Source organism: Podarcis cretensis (genome assembly GCF_951804945.1).
Source record: "Podarcis cretensis genome assembly, chromosome: 5".
NCBI classification, from domain to species: Eukaryota; Metazoa; Chordata; class Lepidosauria; order Squamata; family Lacertidae; genus Podarcis; species Podarcis cretensis.
In genome coordinates this window covers 2,255,892-2,275,736 of record NC_137174.1, presented here as the reverse complement: position 1 = coordinate 2,275,736, position 19,845 = coordinate 2,255,892, and the positions used below count along the sequence as shown (strand labels likewise).

General features: G+C 43.9%; 1 protein-coding gene across 5 annotated transcripts in view; it reads left to right on the top strand.

Moving 5' to 3' along the window:
- TTC38 (tetratricopeptide repeat domain 38) overlaps positions 1–19,845 on the top strand; it is an 83,640-nt gene that overhangs the window by 46,849 nt on the left and 16,946 nt on the right. For 3 of the 5 annotated variants that reach the window (XM_079975239.1, XM_079975240.1, XM_079975242.1), the window contains 7 exons: positions 4,180–4,257; positions 7,860–7,941; positions 9,171–9,342; positions 12,281–12,454; positions 13,738–13,813; positions 15,382–15,501; positions 19,669–19,728. In XM_079975239.1, the coding sequence (XP_079831365.1) occupies positions 4,180–4,257; positions 7,860–7,941; positions 9,171–9,342; positions 12,281–12,454; positions 13,738–13,813; positions 15,382–15,501; positions 19,669–19,728 (762 nt within the window). Of the gene's footprint in view, positions 1–2,899; positions 2,971–4,116; positions 4,258–7,859; positions 7,942–9,170; positions 9,343–12,280; positions 12,455–13,737; positions 13,814–15,381; positions 15,502–19,668; positions 19,729–19,845 lie in introns of those variants that run through there. The other 2 variants (XM_079975243.1, XM_079975241.1) reach the window with 2 other exon arrangements.

Sequence of the window (19,845 nt, the reverse complement as noted above, 5' to 3'; positions counted from 1 at the left end):
AAAAAAATAGTCCGCCCCCCCCCCACAAGGTCTGAGGGACAGTGGACTAGCCCATGGCTGAAACAGGTTGCTGACCCCTGGTCTAACTCCTTCCCCTTGACCTTACCGCCTTGGGTGACCCTACCAGGAGTACGAGACTCCGGCCGGCTTCGCTCACAAGGGTCATAGGAACATCCAAGCCCACTCCGCATGACAAGGTGATGATCCTGCTTTATAGAGCCCATCTGGCTTCTTGCTATACATCAGAGCTAGGGAAATTAAACAAGTTGAGGGACATGAAATATACTCAGAGGCGAGAGTGGATTTCATGCTCTTTATTCAGCTCATAGTAGTGAGGAGTTTCCCCCAAAATCTGCTTTATATACATTATTTACACAAATACACACATTATATACATTATTTACACAATGGGCCACACGTGATTGGCTTTGTCCAGTTCTTATTATTTTTGTTGTTCTTGTTGATCTCACTCCTCCTTTTTTTTTTCTTTTTCCCTGCTCTCCTGCACAAATGTTCCAATTCCAAAAGCTTCTAATTCCTCTGCAGAGGCTTGTTATTCAAGAACAAAACATTACGTCAAGTCCTTTTCATTCTTCAATAGATAAATCTATTGTCTCCTTTAGTGCGTAGACCTCTGTAGACAAAATAGTGTTCCATTTCTGCAGTTTCCCAGGAGATAGAAAGTTCTGGTCAAATTCCACGCCAACAATACTTGTAATGTCCCTCGGCTCCTCTAGGTGGATTGCAATAACTTAATTCCCTTCCAGATCACGTCCACCAGTCAAAATAACTTGTTATTCCTTGTTTGTAACAATTTGTATCCAATTTATAACAAATGTAACCGTCAAAGTCCTCGTAACAAAAATCTCTATTTTATTCTTCCGCTTTGACAGCTCTTTGACAGCTGTCAAAACCTCTATTTCTCTTCTCCCGGCGCTCTCACAAATCGCTCCCAGGATTCCGGGGGGGGGGGTTGCTTTTTAATTCAATTCCACCTTTCTCCTCCAGCTCAGTCTTATGATTTTCCCTCGCGAAGTTAATAACTTTGTCAAAATAGGGTTGCACTCGATCTTAGTTGTCAAATCCTTTGCTTTAACTCTTCTACAACGGGGGGGGGGGGGCTGACTTCCTTTTTGCGCCTCCCCCGCTTGCCCCGAATTTTTTTAAAAAAATTTATCCCCCTTTTTAGTCCAGGTTCCGATTACTCACGGGTTATTCTTTTAAGTCCAGATTTTCAATAGAAGAAGTCAGCGCTCTCCGTCGAATGGCATGCGGCTTCGCTCGGCAGGGGAAGCGAAGGACTCAAAGCACCAACCCCCCCTGTCACCCGCTCTGCAGCCTTTAAAAAGGCTCCTTCGCGGGTTGGGGGGGCACAAAAGGTGCCAGCCGAGTCACCATGTCCATGGGTTTCAGTGCCCATGGTTTTTGAGGGTCCCCGCGTCGGCGATGCGGTAGGACCCAGCCCCTGCCGAGCAGGCTCCCTCCGGAGCTCAGAGGGAGTCCGCCATTCGGCGATGGCGCCAACCCGGAAGTCCCAGACTGCTGCATTTTGGATCCTATTCAACTCAGTACATAACAGGACAGATGTAAACAGGGCTTTTTTCAGCCGGAATATGCCATAACTCAGTTCCAGCAACTCTCAGGTAGCGTTCAAAATTAGCTGGGTGCTAGCCCTTTGTGAGGAAATGGAGGTGTCCAGGTGCCAGGTCAGTGCCTAATGTCTCCACCTGGCCAGGCTGGTGTAGCTGCAATGACATGCCAGTCAGCCAGTGTGCACAGCACCAAAAGACTCACTCCCGCTCCCCAGCTGAAAGAGCCCCCATCCCGCTCCGGCTTGCAGGCCAGCCCCACTCTGCAAGCCACAGATGGGGTGGCTTTGCACCCTGGGCCTTGCAGACTTGCCCCCCAGTCACACGTCAGGTTCTGTGCACTTGGCTACCGCTGCCTGTTCCAGCCTCAGGGCGTGGGGGGGGGGGCGAGCGGGAAGAAAGAGGTAGCTCACCGGCCCCCATGCTGGCGAAGGAAGCCTCAGGAAGGAGCCCCAAGGAAAGAGAGATGGGCTGGCTCATCTGGGGAGCTGAGCGGCAGGCCTGCAAAGCGCTGGGCTCCCATGGGGAGAGCTGAGGTGGTGCATAGCCAACCCATGATGTTTGGCTGATGATACACTGTGATGTTGAAAATCTAACATTGCCTAACCCCACCCCCACCCCCCACCCCAGTTACGCATTTGCAGCAAGTCACATTGGCACTGCACAATTCTCACCACTTTATAGTTTCACCCTCAAAAGGCCACCAAGTTATGGGCCACTGTATTCCTTCCCATACTCCGATGGGGGTCTGACCTTGAAGTCCAGAGGGGTCAGGGAGAGGATGAAGGCCTCTGCGACTCTGTGACAGAACAGCGGGCCATTGCTACAAGAAGTGAACAAAAGAAGCTCCCCTAACACCATTTATGAGGTCATTATTTCCCTCAGAGCAAAGCCTGAGAAGGAAGCCATGAGCTCCTTTCTCCCACCCGCCCCAAGAATCCTGAGAGGTACACGTGTATGCACCACACATGTGAAACGAGTAGGCACGTACCTACATTCTCGGCACACTTAAGAAATTAAAGTGGCCCAAATTTAAATGCTTTCCGTTTAAGACACGTAGCCCCAAACTTCCTCTACCAATAAAAAAGGGAGCATCCTGGCAAGCCACGCCAAGCCCGTCGGCTCTCGCGGCCCCTGGGAGCAGCCGGGTGCCGGACGCCCCCCCGCCCCCCCCGCCCCCGCCAGGGTCCGGCCAGCCCCAGCCCCGCCCGCTCCTCCGGCCAAGCCCCTCTTTCGAGAACGAGTCGCCAGGGGGCGCCGAAAGCTCGCCTCTCGCTCCTCCCGCTTGACTTTTCACTCCACGCCCGTTTCCGGATTGGGGGCGGCGACTCCTCTCTCTCTCTCTCTCGGCGGGAACATGGCGCATCTCCGCGACTGCCAGGTGAGTCCTTTCGGTTCCGGGGTGAGAAATGGGGGGCGAAGGCGCGGAGAGAGACCGGGAGAAACGGAGAAGCTTGGCTTTGCCTGGAGCACTTGCGGCGCGCTGCGCTTACTCGAGAGAAAGGGCGGAGGGCGCGCGAGGGGTGTTCTCTACCCCGTGGAAATGGAAAACCTTTAGCAGGAACCCTTTGAAAATGCTTTATTTGATGCGACTCAGAAGCAAGTCCTGTTGAATTCAACGGTGCTTACTCCCAGGGAAATGGGGCTAGGATCGCAGCCTTAATCTGCTCAATGCAGTTGATTTTGAATCTTTCTAAGTTGTATAATCTACGTTCAGAAACATAAAGGTTTTACAATGCAGCTATTAACTAAAAAGGCAGAGATAAAACACAACATACTGGAAAATTAAACAGTGGTAAAAGTCCGTGGACATAAAATGTCTTTGTGTTTGGTCATCATTGCTTCCTCAAACCTGCAGAGACAACAGGATAATTGCATGAACTATGTAAGGGCATTTTCACTTGAGGCTCAAAGCTCAAAGCTTCTCTTGTCATCCGGTTATACATTGACCAAAATGCTCACTTTCACATTTCCTTCTCATGATGACACTGTAATAGCAGAAGAGAGATTTTAGAGGCTCTGTGGGAAAATGCATTGTTGAACCTTAATATGGTTAATGTTCTTAAACTCCTAAGTTTTCGGCATGATGGGTAAGTCAGCATTGCTTTGGTGGGCGTGATGCTGAGCAGGGCTTCTTCCAGACCAGCCCCATCTTCTGCCTCTTGCCCCTGGGCCCTTTCTCTGCCAGCTGGTGCCGGAGTTTGCTTCTTTCCTCCTCCCTCCCTGTCCCTTTCCCCTTGGCTGCAGTGCTTGTGGGATTGTAAGCCTGCAGGACAAAGCTGTCTTGTTTTAATTGATTGTATTCAAGTTTCTCTGGGAGCCTTTTTTTGGCTGAAGAGCAAGGGTACAAATGCTCTCAATTATTTTTTTATTTATTAAATTTCAATACCACTCTTCATCTGAAGAGGACAGTTAACAATTCATGTATTTATTAAACTGCTTTGAGATTTTACTACACTCAAGTAGTATATAAAATTTAAGTGTGTGCGTGTAAAAATTTTTAAGTGTTTTTCTGTTATGACTTCAGAGTTTCCAGAATTTTAATATTTCTACATCAGAGATAAAGCAAGCATTGTCTTATGCCTTCCAGGCCTGGCAGGATGCGGGACTTGTTCTTTCAACCACAAGTAATGAGGCCTGTAAAATGTATGATGCTGCCCTGACTCAGGTAGGAAAGAAGAAGAGATTATTGCACATAAAAACAATATTTATTCTAATGGATAACCTTTTGTAAATATTAGATATGTTTTCCCATATATTTTGGAGGGGTGAAGTAAGAAAATTGCAATTACAGAGGGGCCGTGTTAGTCTTTCAGGTGTGAAGGGAAAATTCATATCAATAAAGGGAAAATAAAGATCCCCTTTAGTGATAAAATTCCCTTTAGTTTGTTTTTGCATGCTCTCGAAATGTATGAAGAAAGGTGAAGGCAATGGCTGTTTGATAAATGAATATTTACATACCACCTTAATCTTCCGAGGAACTCGAGGTGGTGCACCTGGTTCCCCTCCTCCCCATTTCACCCTGGGAGGTGGCACCTGGCCCTGGTCACCCAGTGAGCTTCTTGACTAGCTGGCGATTTCAGCCCTGGTCTCCCATGTTCTTGATGAGTGGAGTGAGCAGGAACACAGTCCCTAGTTAGACTCTAATAGCAGTAGTTAGAGTATAGTTGCATTTAAAAGATATGGTTGCTGCTGTGTCTGAGAGCCAGTGTTTTTGTGAAGCCATCTAAAGCAATCTTTATTTTTATTCAATTTCTGTACCTCCCTTTATCCAAGGATCACAGGATTACAACATAAAAACACAAAAATACATAACATAGTAACAAACAAAAACAATAATCCCTCCCAATAAGTTTAAAAGGTAAAGGACCCCTGGACGGTTAAGTCCAGTCAAAGGCGACTCTGGGGTTGCGGCGCTCGTCTCACTTTCAGGCTGAGGGAGCCAGCGTTTGTCCACAGACAGCTTTCCGGGTCATGTGGGCAGCATGACTAAACCGCTCCTGGTTCACAGAGGACCGTGATGAGTACCGGAACACACGGAAACGCCGTTTACCTTCCTGACGGAGCGGTACCTATTTATCTACTTGCACTGGCATGCTTTCAAACTGCTAGGTTTGCAGGAGCTGGGACAGAGCAATGGGAGCTCACCCTGTCATGGGGATTCGAACTACCGACCTTCCGATCAGCATGCCCAAGAGGCTCAGTGGTTTAGACCACAGCGCCACTTGCGTCCCCAATAGTTTAAGAGGCCATAGAGAGTTTATTTAGCAAAAGGCCTGTTAAAGGAGGAGTCTTTTTGCCTGGCACCTAACGACACGTAATGAAGGCACCAGGTGAGCTTCCCTGGGGAAAGCATTCCACAAGTGGGCAGCCACCACAGAAAAGGCCTGTTCTAATGTTGTCGCCCTCTGGACCTCTTAAGCAGGGGACAAGCGAAGAAGGGCCACAGATGATGATTGCAGGGTCCAGGTCAGTTCATATTGAGAGAGGCAGTCCTTAAAGCACTGCAGTCCTCAGCTGTTTAAGGCTCTATATTTCAAAACCAGCACTTTGAATTCAGCACAGAAACTAACTGGCAGCCAGTCTGGTGAGCAACGTAACCCCCAAATTCTGCACCACCTGAAGTTTCTGAACCATCTTCAGAGACAGTCCCAGTTTTCCTCCACTTGCCTTCAAGCCTTGCTGTAGCTTGTCTCATTGTCCTAAGTTCTGGAGTATACCAAGGAGCCGAGCAGGCTCAGTGAAATGAGAGAAGTTGCTCATGAACTATAATGGAGCAGCATGATACATTCAGATGTTCCAGAGGTCGGTCAGGACTTTGACAAGAGAACCAGTCATAGTAGCTGGAAAATCCCCCAGAATCACCTTGAAACCCACTGGATCCATCAGTCTCCAAGGGCAGACCATCCTAATAAGTCCCCTGGCTCTGAAGAGGAAAAAGGGTGCTGAAAAGGCAGTGATCTGACCTTGACAAGGAACTGATGTCCATATCCTCCACTTTCAGATCAATTTATTTATTTATTTATTTATACATATCCCTCCCATCTGGCTGGGTTTCCCCAGCCATTCTGAGCGGCTCCCAATAGAATATTAAAAACATGATAAAACATCAAACATGAAAAACTTCTCTGAACTGGGCTGCCTTCAGATGTTTTCTAAAAGTCAGGCAGTTGTATATTTCCTTGACATCTCATGGGAGGGCGCCACTACCGAGAAGGCCCTCTGCCTGTTTCCCTGTAACCTCACTTCTCGCAGTGAGGGAACCGCCAGAAGACCCTCAGCGCTGGACTTCAGTGTACAGAATGGATGATGGGGGTGGAGATGCACCTTTGGGTATAAAAACGTTCCTGACCGGTTGAGAAATCAAGGTTCAGTGTGTGGCCTGCCACATGCAGTGCGCCAATGACATGTTGAACCACCCCATGATGCTCGTGGCAGCCATGAAGTCCTAAGCCACCCCAGAGACAGTTGCTTCAGTATGGCTGTTGGAAGTCCCCCAAAACCAGCAGTCTGGGAGTGCTCAACACTACCTTTAAAACCACCTCTGTCAGCTCAGGTAGGGAGACTGCTTGGCAGCGAGGCAGGTGGCAAACCAGCAGAATCCCCTTTTCTGTCCTGGTTGTCCAGTGCCAGGAACACACACTCTAGATTTCCCACCAAGTGTACAAACAGCCTGGAGAGAGAGGGAGAGAAAAATCTCTGGACCACAGTATCTCCTCCTCCCCAACACTCAAATCTGTCCTGATGCTGCTGCCCTAAGTACCCAGGTGGGGACAGCTGGGTGAGATCAACTCTGCTCTGTTCCCCCGTCCAGGCTCAGTGAAGAGACCAGATGGGCTTCCTGGGTGAGGGAGGTCTTACTCCGAGCCAGCCTGGCATTCATCAACAGACCCAAGGGTTGGCTGACAGGACAACCACAATTGCCCAGGTTGGAGGAGGAGGAGGAGCTGGCACGTGGCACAGTCACTTAACTTTGTCTTTTATTCTGTATGTATGCCAAGCACCTTATTTGAAAATGTAGGGTAAACATACTTAAATAAAACAAGAGGAGTCGTGGACATTTTCCCACCCCCAACATAAATCTACATTTTAGCCGTTTCTATTTTATCTGTAAGCTGCCTTGAGACCCAGTCTAGGAAAAAGGCAGGATATAAACAAATTTAATAATACTAATAACTGCCTGTGCCATTTGCCCCTCACCCAGCCTGCACCACCTCCCACACCATACCTCCCCCTACCCTGAACCACTGCAATTGGGGGACCTCCCTGCTCTCCCCAACATGAGATCTCCTCTCATTCAATAAAAACAAACAACACACCCACCACACACATTAAAAAGAGTTAAAACAATTGAAGCAGCAAAGCTTCCATGTGCAGCAACAGGACATGCTGCAGTCAAGTCAGGAACAATCTTTTTTGCCCTTGCCTTTGCAGGAAATGCAGTGCTCAGCCCCCCCCCCCGCCCCCCGCCCCCAGTAGTATCTTAGTTCCCGGAATCATGAACTCAACTCAGGAATAATTGGACTTATCTGTCCCAGAGACTGGAATAACAGAATTAAAGTTGGTTAGTAGTTCTGAATTCTGTATACTGTATTAATGGAACTAAGAAAATCACCTTAAGAATATTCCCATGGATTGCCACATGAGCCAGAAGCAGAAATATATTAAATTTGTTTTCTGCTTAATGTTAGATTCACTTGCATGAGATGATGAAAAGAAACTTATCTCTTCTTGAATTCTTAACCAGTGTATTGTTTGTATTTGTTACAGTATGTGACCTGGAAAAATGATAATAGTTTAGGGGGCCTTGAAGGAACTTTCTCAAAACTACAGGCAGCTGACCCTAATTTTTGTAAGTAACAAAACGACTTCAGTGCATCTTTGTGTGCCCTAACGTTGTTTCCTTGTAGAAAATGTGAAGAATTGGCCAAAAAAGTGTGTGTGAGAGAGAGGTCGGAGGGGAGAGGAAGGGAGGGAGGGAGGGAGGTGCAATGCTTATTTTCTTTGGGACCATAATGGTTGAACTCTCAGACCCACTCTGGCCCCTGGGCTCACCTGCCTACCCATCCTCTCTGAAACCCATCCTCTCAGAAACTTATGCATTCAGCTTTTAGTTACCTGAGATTTGTCATTTCTTCTCAACAGAAAAACTTCTCTTAACACTATATATGGTTACTTTAAAATAAATTTGCATTGTAAGCCATGATTTGAATCTAGATTGGCCAGTTTCTCACCATAGTCGGATCTTAAGTTTTGTTTTTCTTTAAAAAAAAGAAAAGCTAATGTTTCTAGTCTTCATGGGTTCAAATATATGGTGAAAAATACTTTGGATGTGATTCTTGGAGGTAAATGGATAGAACTTTTTTTTTTTTACCTGGCCACCTTCTCTGTATTGAAACCAGGCAGGTTCCCTTCCTTTACTCTTTTTGGAACCTGTCGAAAACATTTCTGTTTATGCAAGCCTATCCACATATGTAAAAGTTGAGGTTAAAACACATCTTTTAACCCTATTGTTGATTTGAACTATCTTTTTTATTTAAATACCTGTTTTTAACAGTCTTTTATTGATATTTTTAATGTTTTGTTTTTATTCTTTGTAAACCACATAGAGGTTCATTACAATCAGGCTGTCTGTATAGTTGATAAAATAAAGAAATATGTTTGAGGAACAACCTATTATATAACTAAAAGATGACTCTAGCTTTTATTTGTTGAGGGCCCCATTTTCTTGGGCAATCTTTTGAGGGCTGCATACCCCAGCTCAAAGCAACTGGGAGCGCTCCCTTCTCGCTTTCTTCCTCCCTCCCTCCCTCCCTCCCTCCCTCTTTCTGCCACCCCTTTCTTTCCCTGCCCACCGAGGAGTTGCCAGTGGACACACAGATCACTCCTGTAATAAGTCTGAATTAATAGTTTCCAGAGGGCTTGCCACCCTTCCTCTCACTCCATCACTGTTTTGACTCTGTCCCCACTCCCCTCCTTCCAGGCTCCTCCTAATCTCCATGAAGTTAGGTAAAGGACTGCAGGTTTTGTCCACTGATATAATCTTTTACGTAAAGTTTTTACTTCTGACTTTATCTGCAGTAATGGGTCATGTGATTTCAAATGGTTTGGTTCTGATTGGTACTGGGAGTTCACCTCGACTTGACAGAAAACTAGATGGTGCAATAAAGAAAATGGTGGCACTGTCACAGTCTCAGCCATTGACTGAACGAGAGAAATTACACGTTTCTGCATTGGAGCTCTTTGCTAATGGGTAAGTCCTTGGTTTTTAGGCAGTGAAGTTGGAAAGCTTTTTTGCCTTTTCTGTAAAAACTAGCTCTCAAAATCTGCAGAACAAGCAGTTTATTTTCATTTTCTCAGGGGCAATGTCTGTTGTAAAAAACTTGATTTGGTGTACCTGCCGGTGCTATTTTTCTAGCAAAGGAGGTGCTAGAACTCACCATGAACACCTCCCTCATTCTCTTGCAATGACATTGGCGCCCACCTGAGAGGTGCCGGAACTGAGTTCTGGTGAGTTCTGGCTGAAAAAAAGCCCTGGTACCTGCCCTCCCTACTTTCCTTTAAAACATTTCTGATTTTGCTTTTTTTCCTTTGCCAAACAATAGCTTTGCAACATCTACCCTTGGACCTAAGGCATAATGTTTTATTTTTATATATATATATATATATATATATATTTCAAAATTTTTATTAATTTTCCACATTTTTAAACAAACAAACAAACACAAATAAAAACTGAACTTAGTCCAATATTAATATCATAGTTAAATGACTTCCTCAAATTCCCTTGACTGAATTTCATTATATATCATTGTAATGCTTTTCCAAGACAATTTCTGATAAAATTTACTTACTCCTTAACATCTTTGTCTCTTTTCATCTTCACTTTAAACATATTGTTTTATAATTTCACATATTTAAGTCCTTAGTCTATCTGTTATTTTGCAAGTATTTCTATTTAATTTATCTTAGCATATTTCAATAAATAGTCTTTAAATTTCTTCCATTCTTCCTGATGTTCCTCCTCCTTCTGGTCACTGATTCTTCTGGTCAGGTCGGCTAGCTCCGAAAAGTCCATCTTCATCTGCCATTCCTCCACTGTTGGTATTTCTTGTGTTTTCCAATTTTTGGCTAATAAATTTCAAGCTGCAGTTGTGGCATACAAAAACAGTCTAGCGTCTTTTTTGGGCAATTCCAAGCCTATTATTCCAAGAAGAAAGGCCTCTGGTTTCTTAACAAATGTATATTTCAACATTGTTTTCAACTCATTGTAAATCTTCTCCCAGAAGTCTTTCACCTTGGGACAGGTCCACCGCATATGGTAAAAGATTCCCTCCTTTTCTTTACATTTCCAGCATAGATTTTCACTATTGTGATAAATCTTTGCTAACTTTACAGGAGTCAAGTACCATCTATACATCATTTTCATTATATTTTCCTTTAACATTGTACATGCAGTGAACTTGACCCCTTTCCTCCACAACCTTTCCCAATCTTCAAACATTATGTTATGTCCCACATCTCTTGTCTAATCTATCATCACGGATTTAACTTGTTCATCCTTTGTATGCCACTCCAACAATAAATTATACATGTTAGACAAATTTTTAACAACTTTGTTTCCAATATAGTTTTTTCCAAAGCAAAACCATTTTTCTTATCTATTTTGTACAATTCATTAATCTGGTGATAATGTAACCAATTTATTTTATCTTTGATTCGGTCAAATGGTTTTAATTTAAATCCTTCATTATCTTCCAATAACAAATCTGAATATCTCAACCACTTGGATTCCATATTTGACTTTTTCTGCCTCCATTGGCGAAAGCCATCTGGGAGTTTTCCTTTCTGGAAGATCTTTGTATTTAATTCAAACATTATATAGATATTTTCTAATCACATGATTTTTAAAGCCATTATGGGCCTTTACCTTGTCATACCATAGATATGCATGCCATCCAAACACATTGTCAAATCCCTCCAAATCTAAAACATCAGTGTCCTCTAGTTGTATTCATTCCTTAATCCAGCAAAAAGCTGCTCCTTCAAAATAGATCTTCAAATCTATTTTCTCTTTCTCTTTCTTTCAAGTCCTTTAGTAATTTATATTTGATTCTGGGTTTTTCCCCCTGCCAGATAAATCTAGATAGTGCTTTTTGCCATTCTTTGAAACACTTCACATTATCAATAATTGGTAGGGCTTGAAACAGAAACAACATATTTGGCAATACATTCATCTTAACTACAGATATCCTGCCCATTAATGACAATTTCAAACTTGACCAAATCGATTTCATTCCATAATTTCTCATAGTTATCTTTATACAGATTCAAGTTTTTCACCGACAAATTGACCCCCAGATACTTAACTTTTTTCACAAAGACTAAGGCCGTCTTTTCTTGTAATAACTTCCTTTCCTCATTGTCCATAAGGCATAATGTTATAATGCTATATTTGGTAGCCCTATACAATGAGTGAAATAACAGATGATGTTTCAAATTGAGTTCTTAAACAAAAAATATATTTTCAAGGGTCTAACCTGCTTCTAGCTTATTGTTGCTAATTGTATGGAATCTCTTCCACAAACGGTAGCTCTCAACACTTAGTGCCAATAGTTTTAGTTGCTCCCTTCAGCCACAGAAGGATTAGAAACAGTTCCTTTGGGCTACTTCTTTTAACATATAGCTCTTAAAATTAAGTCATACCTGTGCTACTTGTGTCCCACAAGGACATACACAGCCCTCCAGCCACCCACAGGAGCCTGCTGGCAACTCCCCCCCCCCCCCCGGCAGGCTGCCCTAGGTGGTTAGTGGCCTGGGTCATAAGCTGTGCAGGCTTGAGTAAGCAAATAGTACTTCAAAAAAGAAAGTCACAAGTAATCAGTAATTAAATATGGGAGATCTCATTCACATTATTTTAGCAGCATTGTACATCTTTAAATATAAGAATACGGGTCTATAGTATGAAAAAGTCTTGCACACAAACCCACCAAAGTTACCAGTGGTGCAAACAACTTTTAATAACCCTCTTGTCCAAACAAGGTTATAATCTGTTGGCTAAAAGGGCGGGGGGAATACATTGTTTATTGCAGCATTTCTTCCTGGTTATCTGCACGAAATAGGCACTAAGTGAATGGATATTTATACGCCTTGAAGGATATTTATATGCCTTGGGTTTTTCCCCTGTGTAGGCAGCTTCCAAAAGCTTGTGATACCTGGGATCAAATCCTGCAGAATCACCCAACTGACCTGTTAGCCCTCAAATTTGCACATGACACTTATTTCTACTTGGGACATCAAACCCAGATGAGAGACTCCATTGCTCGAGTCTATCCTTATTGGACACCAGACATTCCTCTTAGTAGGTAAGATCATTTTGCTTCTGCTGCACTCTCTGATTCTACTGCATGCTCAAATTCAAGGACCCCAGATAAGAAATATTATCAGATCTTGCAGTCCAACTTATTTGTTTATTATTTTAAAACATGTTTACCCTACTCTTCAGCCAAAAAAGGTGTCCAGATCAGTCTACAAGTGTACAATCTAAAAGTACATGTAAATCAACACAACTGGATTTTAGAGAAAGATTCATAATAAGAAGCTCAATTTTCAGAATAACTGTTTCACCCCCAGTACTAATATTCTTAAGCAAGTGAGACCTATGACAAACTGGAGGGCTCCCATTCACTGTTCCCATCAGTCAGCTGCATCCTCCTCCATGGTAAACAATTCCATCCCCCATGGTTTTGTAAACCCCACCTGACAACTGTTAATCTGCATTCTGATCCCACGTAATCCTTTCCTCATTGAGCTGTTTCCCGCCTAAAGTGGTTGTTCTTTGAGGTAAACACAAATACAAACAGTTCCCTGAGCCTTACTCATACCTCCCTCTTGTGAGTGGTTGGTGCTGTTTGCCTACATAATGGTTGGCACTTGCCTTTGAACTTCAGAAATGGAGGGGAAGATTCTAGAAAGAGGATCTGAGGCTGAGAGAATAGAAGGCTTGTGTGTAAGGTGCCTGGCAGGCATTGTCAGTCTCCATGCAGCTCCTTGGCCAGTCAGATGCAACACGGTGGCCTTGGGACTGGAGAAGGACCTACATGCAAATGCCATTCATCCTAAGGAAGTAGAGAGCACCCAGCAGCTCTTTAAAGCATCCAGGCCAGGTCCCAGCAGGGAAGAGGAGGACCATGAGAAGAGCCGAGGAATCCAGGAGAGCAAGGAGACAGATATGAGGGGAGAAGGCATATGGAAGGGTCTGTGGCTGTTTACTTCAGAGAGGAAAATAAACTATATAAAGAACCAAACAGAGTACTGTCCTGTGATAAAAGGATGCGACCAAGTAAGGGACTCCCTCAAGGGTCCTCTGAGTACAAGAGACCACCTGGGGTTCTGAGGAACCCGGGACCAGAGGAGGGATGGAGCCGACACGCTTTACAGACTGAAGTCAAATTTGGACACATGCTCTCATGTGTTAAGAATAAAGTGTCGATTCCCTGAATGTACTAATTTTTAGTGAGAACCTGTTGCAAATGCTAGTTCTTATGTAGTTTCATCAAGTAAAATTCTCTTTTTTATTTTAAGGTATTTACCAAGATGCTATTAAGTAATCTCATATTGACTGTCAGTTTTTACCTTTTCTGTTTAGCTACTTAAAAGGCATGTACTCCTTTGGACTGATGGAAACCAATTTCTTTGATCGTGCTGAGAAGCTTGCCTATGAGGTAAAAAATAAAAAGGCTGAAATATGGGGTGTTCAAGTTATTTTTTGTGTAGGTGAGTGGGAGAGGTAATTGGTGGTAAGCTGGGTGGTTATTGGGGCGCTTCATAAAAAAACTTTTGCCTTTCTTTCCTCCCTCCCGTTAAATCCCTCTCCTGCATTCTTCCCCTCCAGGCAAGCAGAGGGGAAAGTGTCGTCTCTGTGCTCCGGTACTGCTGGGGCAGAGGGAGAGAGAGGGGGGAGGGAGAGAGAGAGGGAGGGAGAGAGAGAGAGAGAGAGAGAGAGAGAGAGAGAGAGAGAAAAATGGCTGGCTTGGGTGGGGGAAAACTTTTGCCTTTCTTTCCTCCCTCCCGTTAAATCCCTCTCCTGCATTCTTAGCCAGCTGCTTCTCTGCACACCCCTCTCATGTCCCTTCTTTGTTTTTCCTTCGCTCCCCACTTAAAATGTGGTTACAAAGCATGGATCCACATGGATCCTCAGGATCTTTGCATTGGGTCACCCCAAATTCACCATCAGATCACATAGCATGTCCATGGCTACAGCCTGCACCAAAAAAATCACACACCCACTGTTGCCTGGGGCTGCAATGGTGCAAAAATGTGGTTACAAAGCATGGATCCACAGGGATTCTCAGGATCTTTGCATTGGGTCACCCCAAATTCACCATCAGATCACATAGCATGTCCATGGATACAGCCTGCACCAAAAAAATCACGCACCCACTGTTGCCTGAGGCTGCAATGGTGCAAAAACGTGGTTACAAAGCATGGATCCACAGGAATTCTCAGGATTTTTGCATTGGGTCACCCCAAATTCACCATCAGATCACATGTCTGTGGCCACAGCATGAAGCACAAAAATGATACATCCACCGTTTCATTCTGAATGTTTTTTCCCTTGTTTTCCTCCTCTAAAAACGATGTGCGTGTTATGGTCAGGTGCGTGTTATAGAGCGAAAAATACGGTAATATCTTGACCCTCCTCCACAAAAATAGCTGTTTATTTGGCCATTTCCCTATGCTGTGAAGGCTGAAATTTCAATTCAGTGGAGCAGGGTCAAGGTATTAACTGATATGCATGAAATTTTAGATACAGCTATATAATCCCTAGTGTAGTAAGATAAGACCTTTGGAGCAGGCATTTTTTTTAAAAAAGTTTTTTATGAACCGCCCTAGTAGTTCTAGTAGTTATGCCAGTCTGGCCCATCAAGAGCTAAAAGGAATAATTTTTTGGCCTCTTTTGAGATTTCCTGGCTTCCCCAGTTTATACTGCCAGGAAAAGGCACAGCTTGGGAGATATTGCAGACAATATTTTCAACCTCGTTTTGCTATTCTGATCTACTCAGTTAAAGTGACTTCCTCATAGGTGTCAACGGACTCTTCCAGAAACATTCTAGAATCCTTTTCACCTGCTCCTCGTTGTGGTGTACTAGTTTAATATTCTTCAGTTGGAATGACCTTGACACCATGTTACTCAACCAAGAGGAAACCAAGCCAAGTGTTATTTATGCTTTTCTAGCAACAGAGCACATTAGCTAACAAGTACAGTTTTTTCCTCTTAACCTTTTGTTAGGCTTTAGCTATCAACCAAACAGATGCATGGTCTGTCCACACCATAGCTCACGTGAACGAAATGAAGGCGGATCTGAAGAGTGGGCTGTCATTTATGAAGCAAACTGAAAACAACTGGAAGGTAAAATATATTGCTTTCTGAGGTAGTTGCTCACACACTCTCATCCTGAAAGGCCTGCTCCATGGCACGTTCTTCCGCATAGCAAGTTATCTTCCTATATACATAAAAATGTAAGGCTGCCATCATGCAGTCCAGATTGTAGTACAGTGGTACCTCGGGTTACAGATGCTTCAGCTTACAGACTCCGCTAACCCAGAAATAGTACCTCGGGTTAAGAACTTTTCTTCAGGATGAGAACAGAAATTGTGTGGCGGCGCAGCAGCAGCAGGAGGCCCCATTAGCTAAAGCGGTGCTTCAGGTTAAGAACAGTTTCAGGTTAAGAACAAACCTTCAGAACGAATTAAGTTCTTAACCCGAGGTGCCACTGTATTTGTGGTGCCTCGTCACAATCCTGGATTTGCATTAAGTCTGCATGGGAGAGGGGAGTAAAAGAGAAGGCATGTTTAAAATGGTGGTATAAAACAACAATAACGGTTTGAATCAAGCAGAGATTTGAATAAAGGAAACAAAGAGCAGCAAAGTGGTGATTTTAAACAATGGCAGAGGCGTGAGTAAAGGGAACAAGGTTGTGTGCACAGCAGTTTCAAACAAGGTCTGTGGTACTGTTCTGTATTTCTGAGCTGTTTACTGCCTTGAGATCTTCGGATGAAGGGCGGTATACAAATTTAATTAATAAATCATCATGATGATGATCCGAAGAAGGGAACTGGGGAAAGGTCTTGTGGCGATCACACAGGGTTCCCGGACGTTTGACGGTCTATTGATCCCTGTGCCACCACTGTGATTGCTTCTCCGCTGCCACCAACCCGTTTCTCTCGGGGACACACGGAGTACAGACAGTTGTTAACATTAAACCAATTAAACAAGTTTATTTTATAAGCATGAACAAGTTTATGGTTTCAGATAATTTTTCTTGTCAGTTTCTTAATCTTAGTTTCTTTACTGGCCTATACCTTCCTAATAACTTCTAACTGATTATTCCAACTGTCTATCTGACTCCTCTTAACAGATTCTCTCACTCTCTCACATCAAACTATCCCAACCCACAGACTTATCCTCCCTCTCTCTTCTCTAACACCCAGCTGACTCCTTAACAACACTAACTCTAACTCCTCCCCTTGGGTTCCCACTTGCCAATCGCTTCACACTCATTTAACCCTTTCCTTAGGACCCAGCATATTGTCACCTAGGAGGGCAAACGCCACAGGTCCGTTTTGTTCGCTTCAAATATTCCATAGTACCTTCGTACAATCTGGTTTTTCACTCCTGGTATCATGTGTTGTCTTCCACATGAAGTTCGAGATTCACTGTAGTAATTAGAGATAGTTGATTAACAAGTGACTGAACTTGACTGAACTTGATCTTCTTCAACTGAATAGGTTAATTGACAGGCTTGCTCTTAAAAATCTATTCGTCTTGAAAATACAGTAGCTTGTATAAGTGTGTTGTATGTGTGTTTGTGCAAAAGAGGCTGCATGGAGAAGGCATGGAAATAAGGGAGATCTGTGTGCAAGGGAGAGTTTGAAAAAAAGGAGGACGGAGGAAGTAGGAAATAGGGGGTGAAGGTGATAGTGTTTTGTGTGCTTAGTCATTGCATGTGGTGGTGGTGGGGAACTCTAGGTGATTAATGGGAATGGCATGGGGGGGGTGTAAATGGAGCAAGCTGGAGCACAGCCACTAGTGTATAAATATCAGCACATCTGATGAGGCTGCGCTTTGGGTGCCTTGTCATTCTGAGGTAAGCCAGAGACAAAAGGGCCTTTCAGATTGTAATTTGGGGTGCTCACATGTCTCTTTCGAAAAGATGGCCAAAACCTTTCAATTTCAGAGAACTTCTGGGAAACCTAGTTAGTTTCCCTGTTCTTACACCTTGTTGTTTGAAATGGGGCATGTTTTTCATGGAATTTTTAATTCAAACTTTCCTATGGATTTACATTTTTAATAAGGAATTAAGCACCACATGTTTTGAGAACTGTTGTAGTCAAGAATTCTACTCATATTGATCCAGAGCAGCTTCAAATATATAGTTAACAGAGTAAAATTTTAAACACATTGCAGTTTTGATTCCCAAAAATATATACTGGGGGCAATTGTGTTTCATCCAGCAGAGTTTTGCTGCTGCCGAAGGCAGATGAGCATAATGGTCACAAATCCAACACATTCAGGATTGGCAGTGCCCATAGGAAATCCAGCTGCAGCAGACTTAACTTAAACTTACAATAACTTATAATAAGACTAAAACATTAACACTAAGCATACTATATACAGAACATCACACCAGAAGAAAAGAGAGATAAAGTAAAACCAGGCTCCTTCTGGCCTTGAGCAGGACCTTGAGTGAAAGAGATAACAGAACCAGTTTAAACAAGCTGTTCAGCTTCTCTGAAGGAATAACCTAAACATCAGGAATCTTCTTCCTCTTTCTAGGCAGAATAGAACATGGGTAGGCAACCTAAGGCCGGGGGCCGGATGCGGCCCAATCACCTTCTCAATCCGTCCTGTGGACGGTCCAGGAATCCGCGTGTTTTTACATGAGTAGAATGTGTCCTTTTATTTAAAATGCATCTCTGGGTTATTTGTGGGGCATAGGAATTCTTTCTTTCTTTTTCAAAATATAGTCCAGCCCCCCACAAGGTCTGAGGGACAGTGGACCGGCCCCCTGCTGAAAAGATTCGCTGACCCCTGGAATAGAAGCTTGCTTGTCAGCTAGAAACTTCCAGCTTGTATCACACAGAGAAGCTTCCAGAACTCCCTTGATCTTGAATCAATTAGAATAGGATCAATACTTTCTTCACCAAATAGTTCAATACTTTCTTCACCAAAAAATGCAAACTGACATGCTGAAGGTATTGATAGATGTAATGGGATTTGGGGTTGCTTGTGCGTAAGGCGCAAACTGCTCCAAGCTGAGTAGTTTGGTTAAAACTTTCCCCTGGCTGGACAGTCAGCGCTCCGTGACTGTCTCAATCACTGGCAGAATCCGTCAGTGGGCGTTTCCTGAATTTCCTCCAACATAAAAGTTCTTTGACACCAAGTCGCTGCCTAGCTTCCCTGCGCGGAAGCTTTCTGCGCAGAGTGGGCGTCCCAAGGGGAGGTCCTGTGCTCTCCCCGCTGGTCTCGCTGGAACAGTCCCGGAGCCTTCCCTCCGAAGCTCCCTCAGCCTCCTCTTCCTCCCTGGCGTCACGTCTATTTCCTTCCCCAGCGGAAGCTCTCCCTCTCTCCTTGCTGGTTCCCTCTCCAGCGTCATTGGGGAGCCTTACCACCACCCTTGGCTCCGATGGCAGTTCCCTGACAATAGACAAGGCAGTATTCTCTCAACCTCAGTCCTTTCCATCAGTCACATGAAAATTGGCCTACCCTACGGGGGTGTAGGAGTGCCTGGTGTGCTCTGGTCCAGGGGGTCACGAAGAGTCGGACACGACTAAACGACTAAACAACAACACAGGGTTAGTGGAAAGATTATGGTTGCAGGAGGTCTGGTAGAGGCCACCAGCTCCTCAGTGGGCCAGGCTGAGTCCCTGAGCATCTAAGCTGACTGTCCTTATTACGCAGTTTCCTGTGGCAGCTCAGGACCTTGAGTCCCTTCTGTTTTTGCAGTTCTATGATTCTAGTTTGTTAATCCTTATTTCATATTCTCAGGTCACTGTTTGCCAGGTTCCAGTTCTAAGAATGAGATGCTTTATTTAAATTAGCTATTTGTTCCCAAATATAGGAAAGTTTTTTTCCTCTGGCATGCTTTAATGTTTTGCTCTCAAAACCTAATTTTGATCATTATATTGGAGCTCTCTATTTTTTTCATTACAGTGGTACCTTGGGTTAAGTACTTAATTCGTTCCGGAGGTCCGTTCTTAACCTGAAACTGTTTCTTAACCTGAAGCACCACTTTAGCTAATGCGGCCTCCCGCTGCTGCCGTGTTGCGGGAGCACAATTTCTGTTCTCATCCTGAAGCAAAGTTCTTAACCCGAGGTACTATTTCTGGGTTAGCGGAGTCTGTAACCTGAAGCGTATGTACCCTGAGGTACCATTGTACTAGCCAAGTCTAAATGCTAGAGTTTCCCTTAGACAATCTATGATTACTTTCTGATGTTAACATTCTGTAACTTTTTAACGGTAGACCATTAAAAACTATGTTTAACATTTATTCATCATTCTTTCATCTTTTCCAGGATAGCGACATGCTTGCTTGCCATAACTACTGGCACTGGGCTTTGTATTTTATTGAAAAGGTATGTGGATGCTTCTGTAACTGTATTGAGTCTGCAAGAAAATCCTTTCAGTGCATTTCATTTGCTGCTATCCTTTCACCTTTCATCCTTTGACTACCCTTACACTTAAGTTCCTTA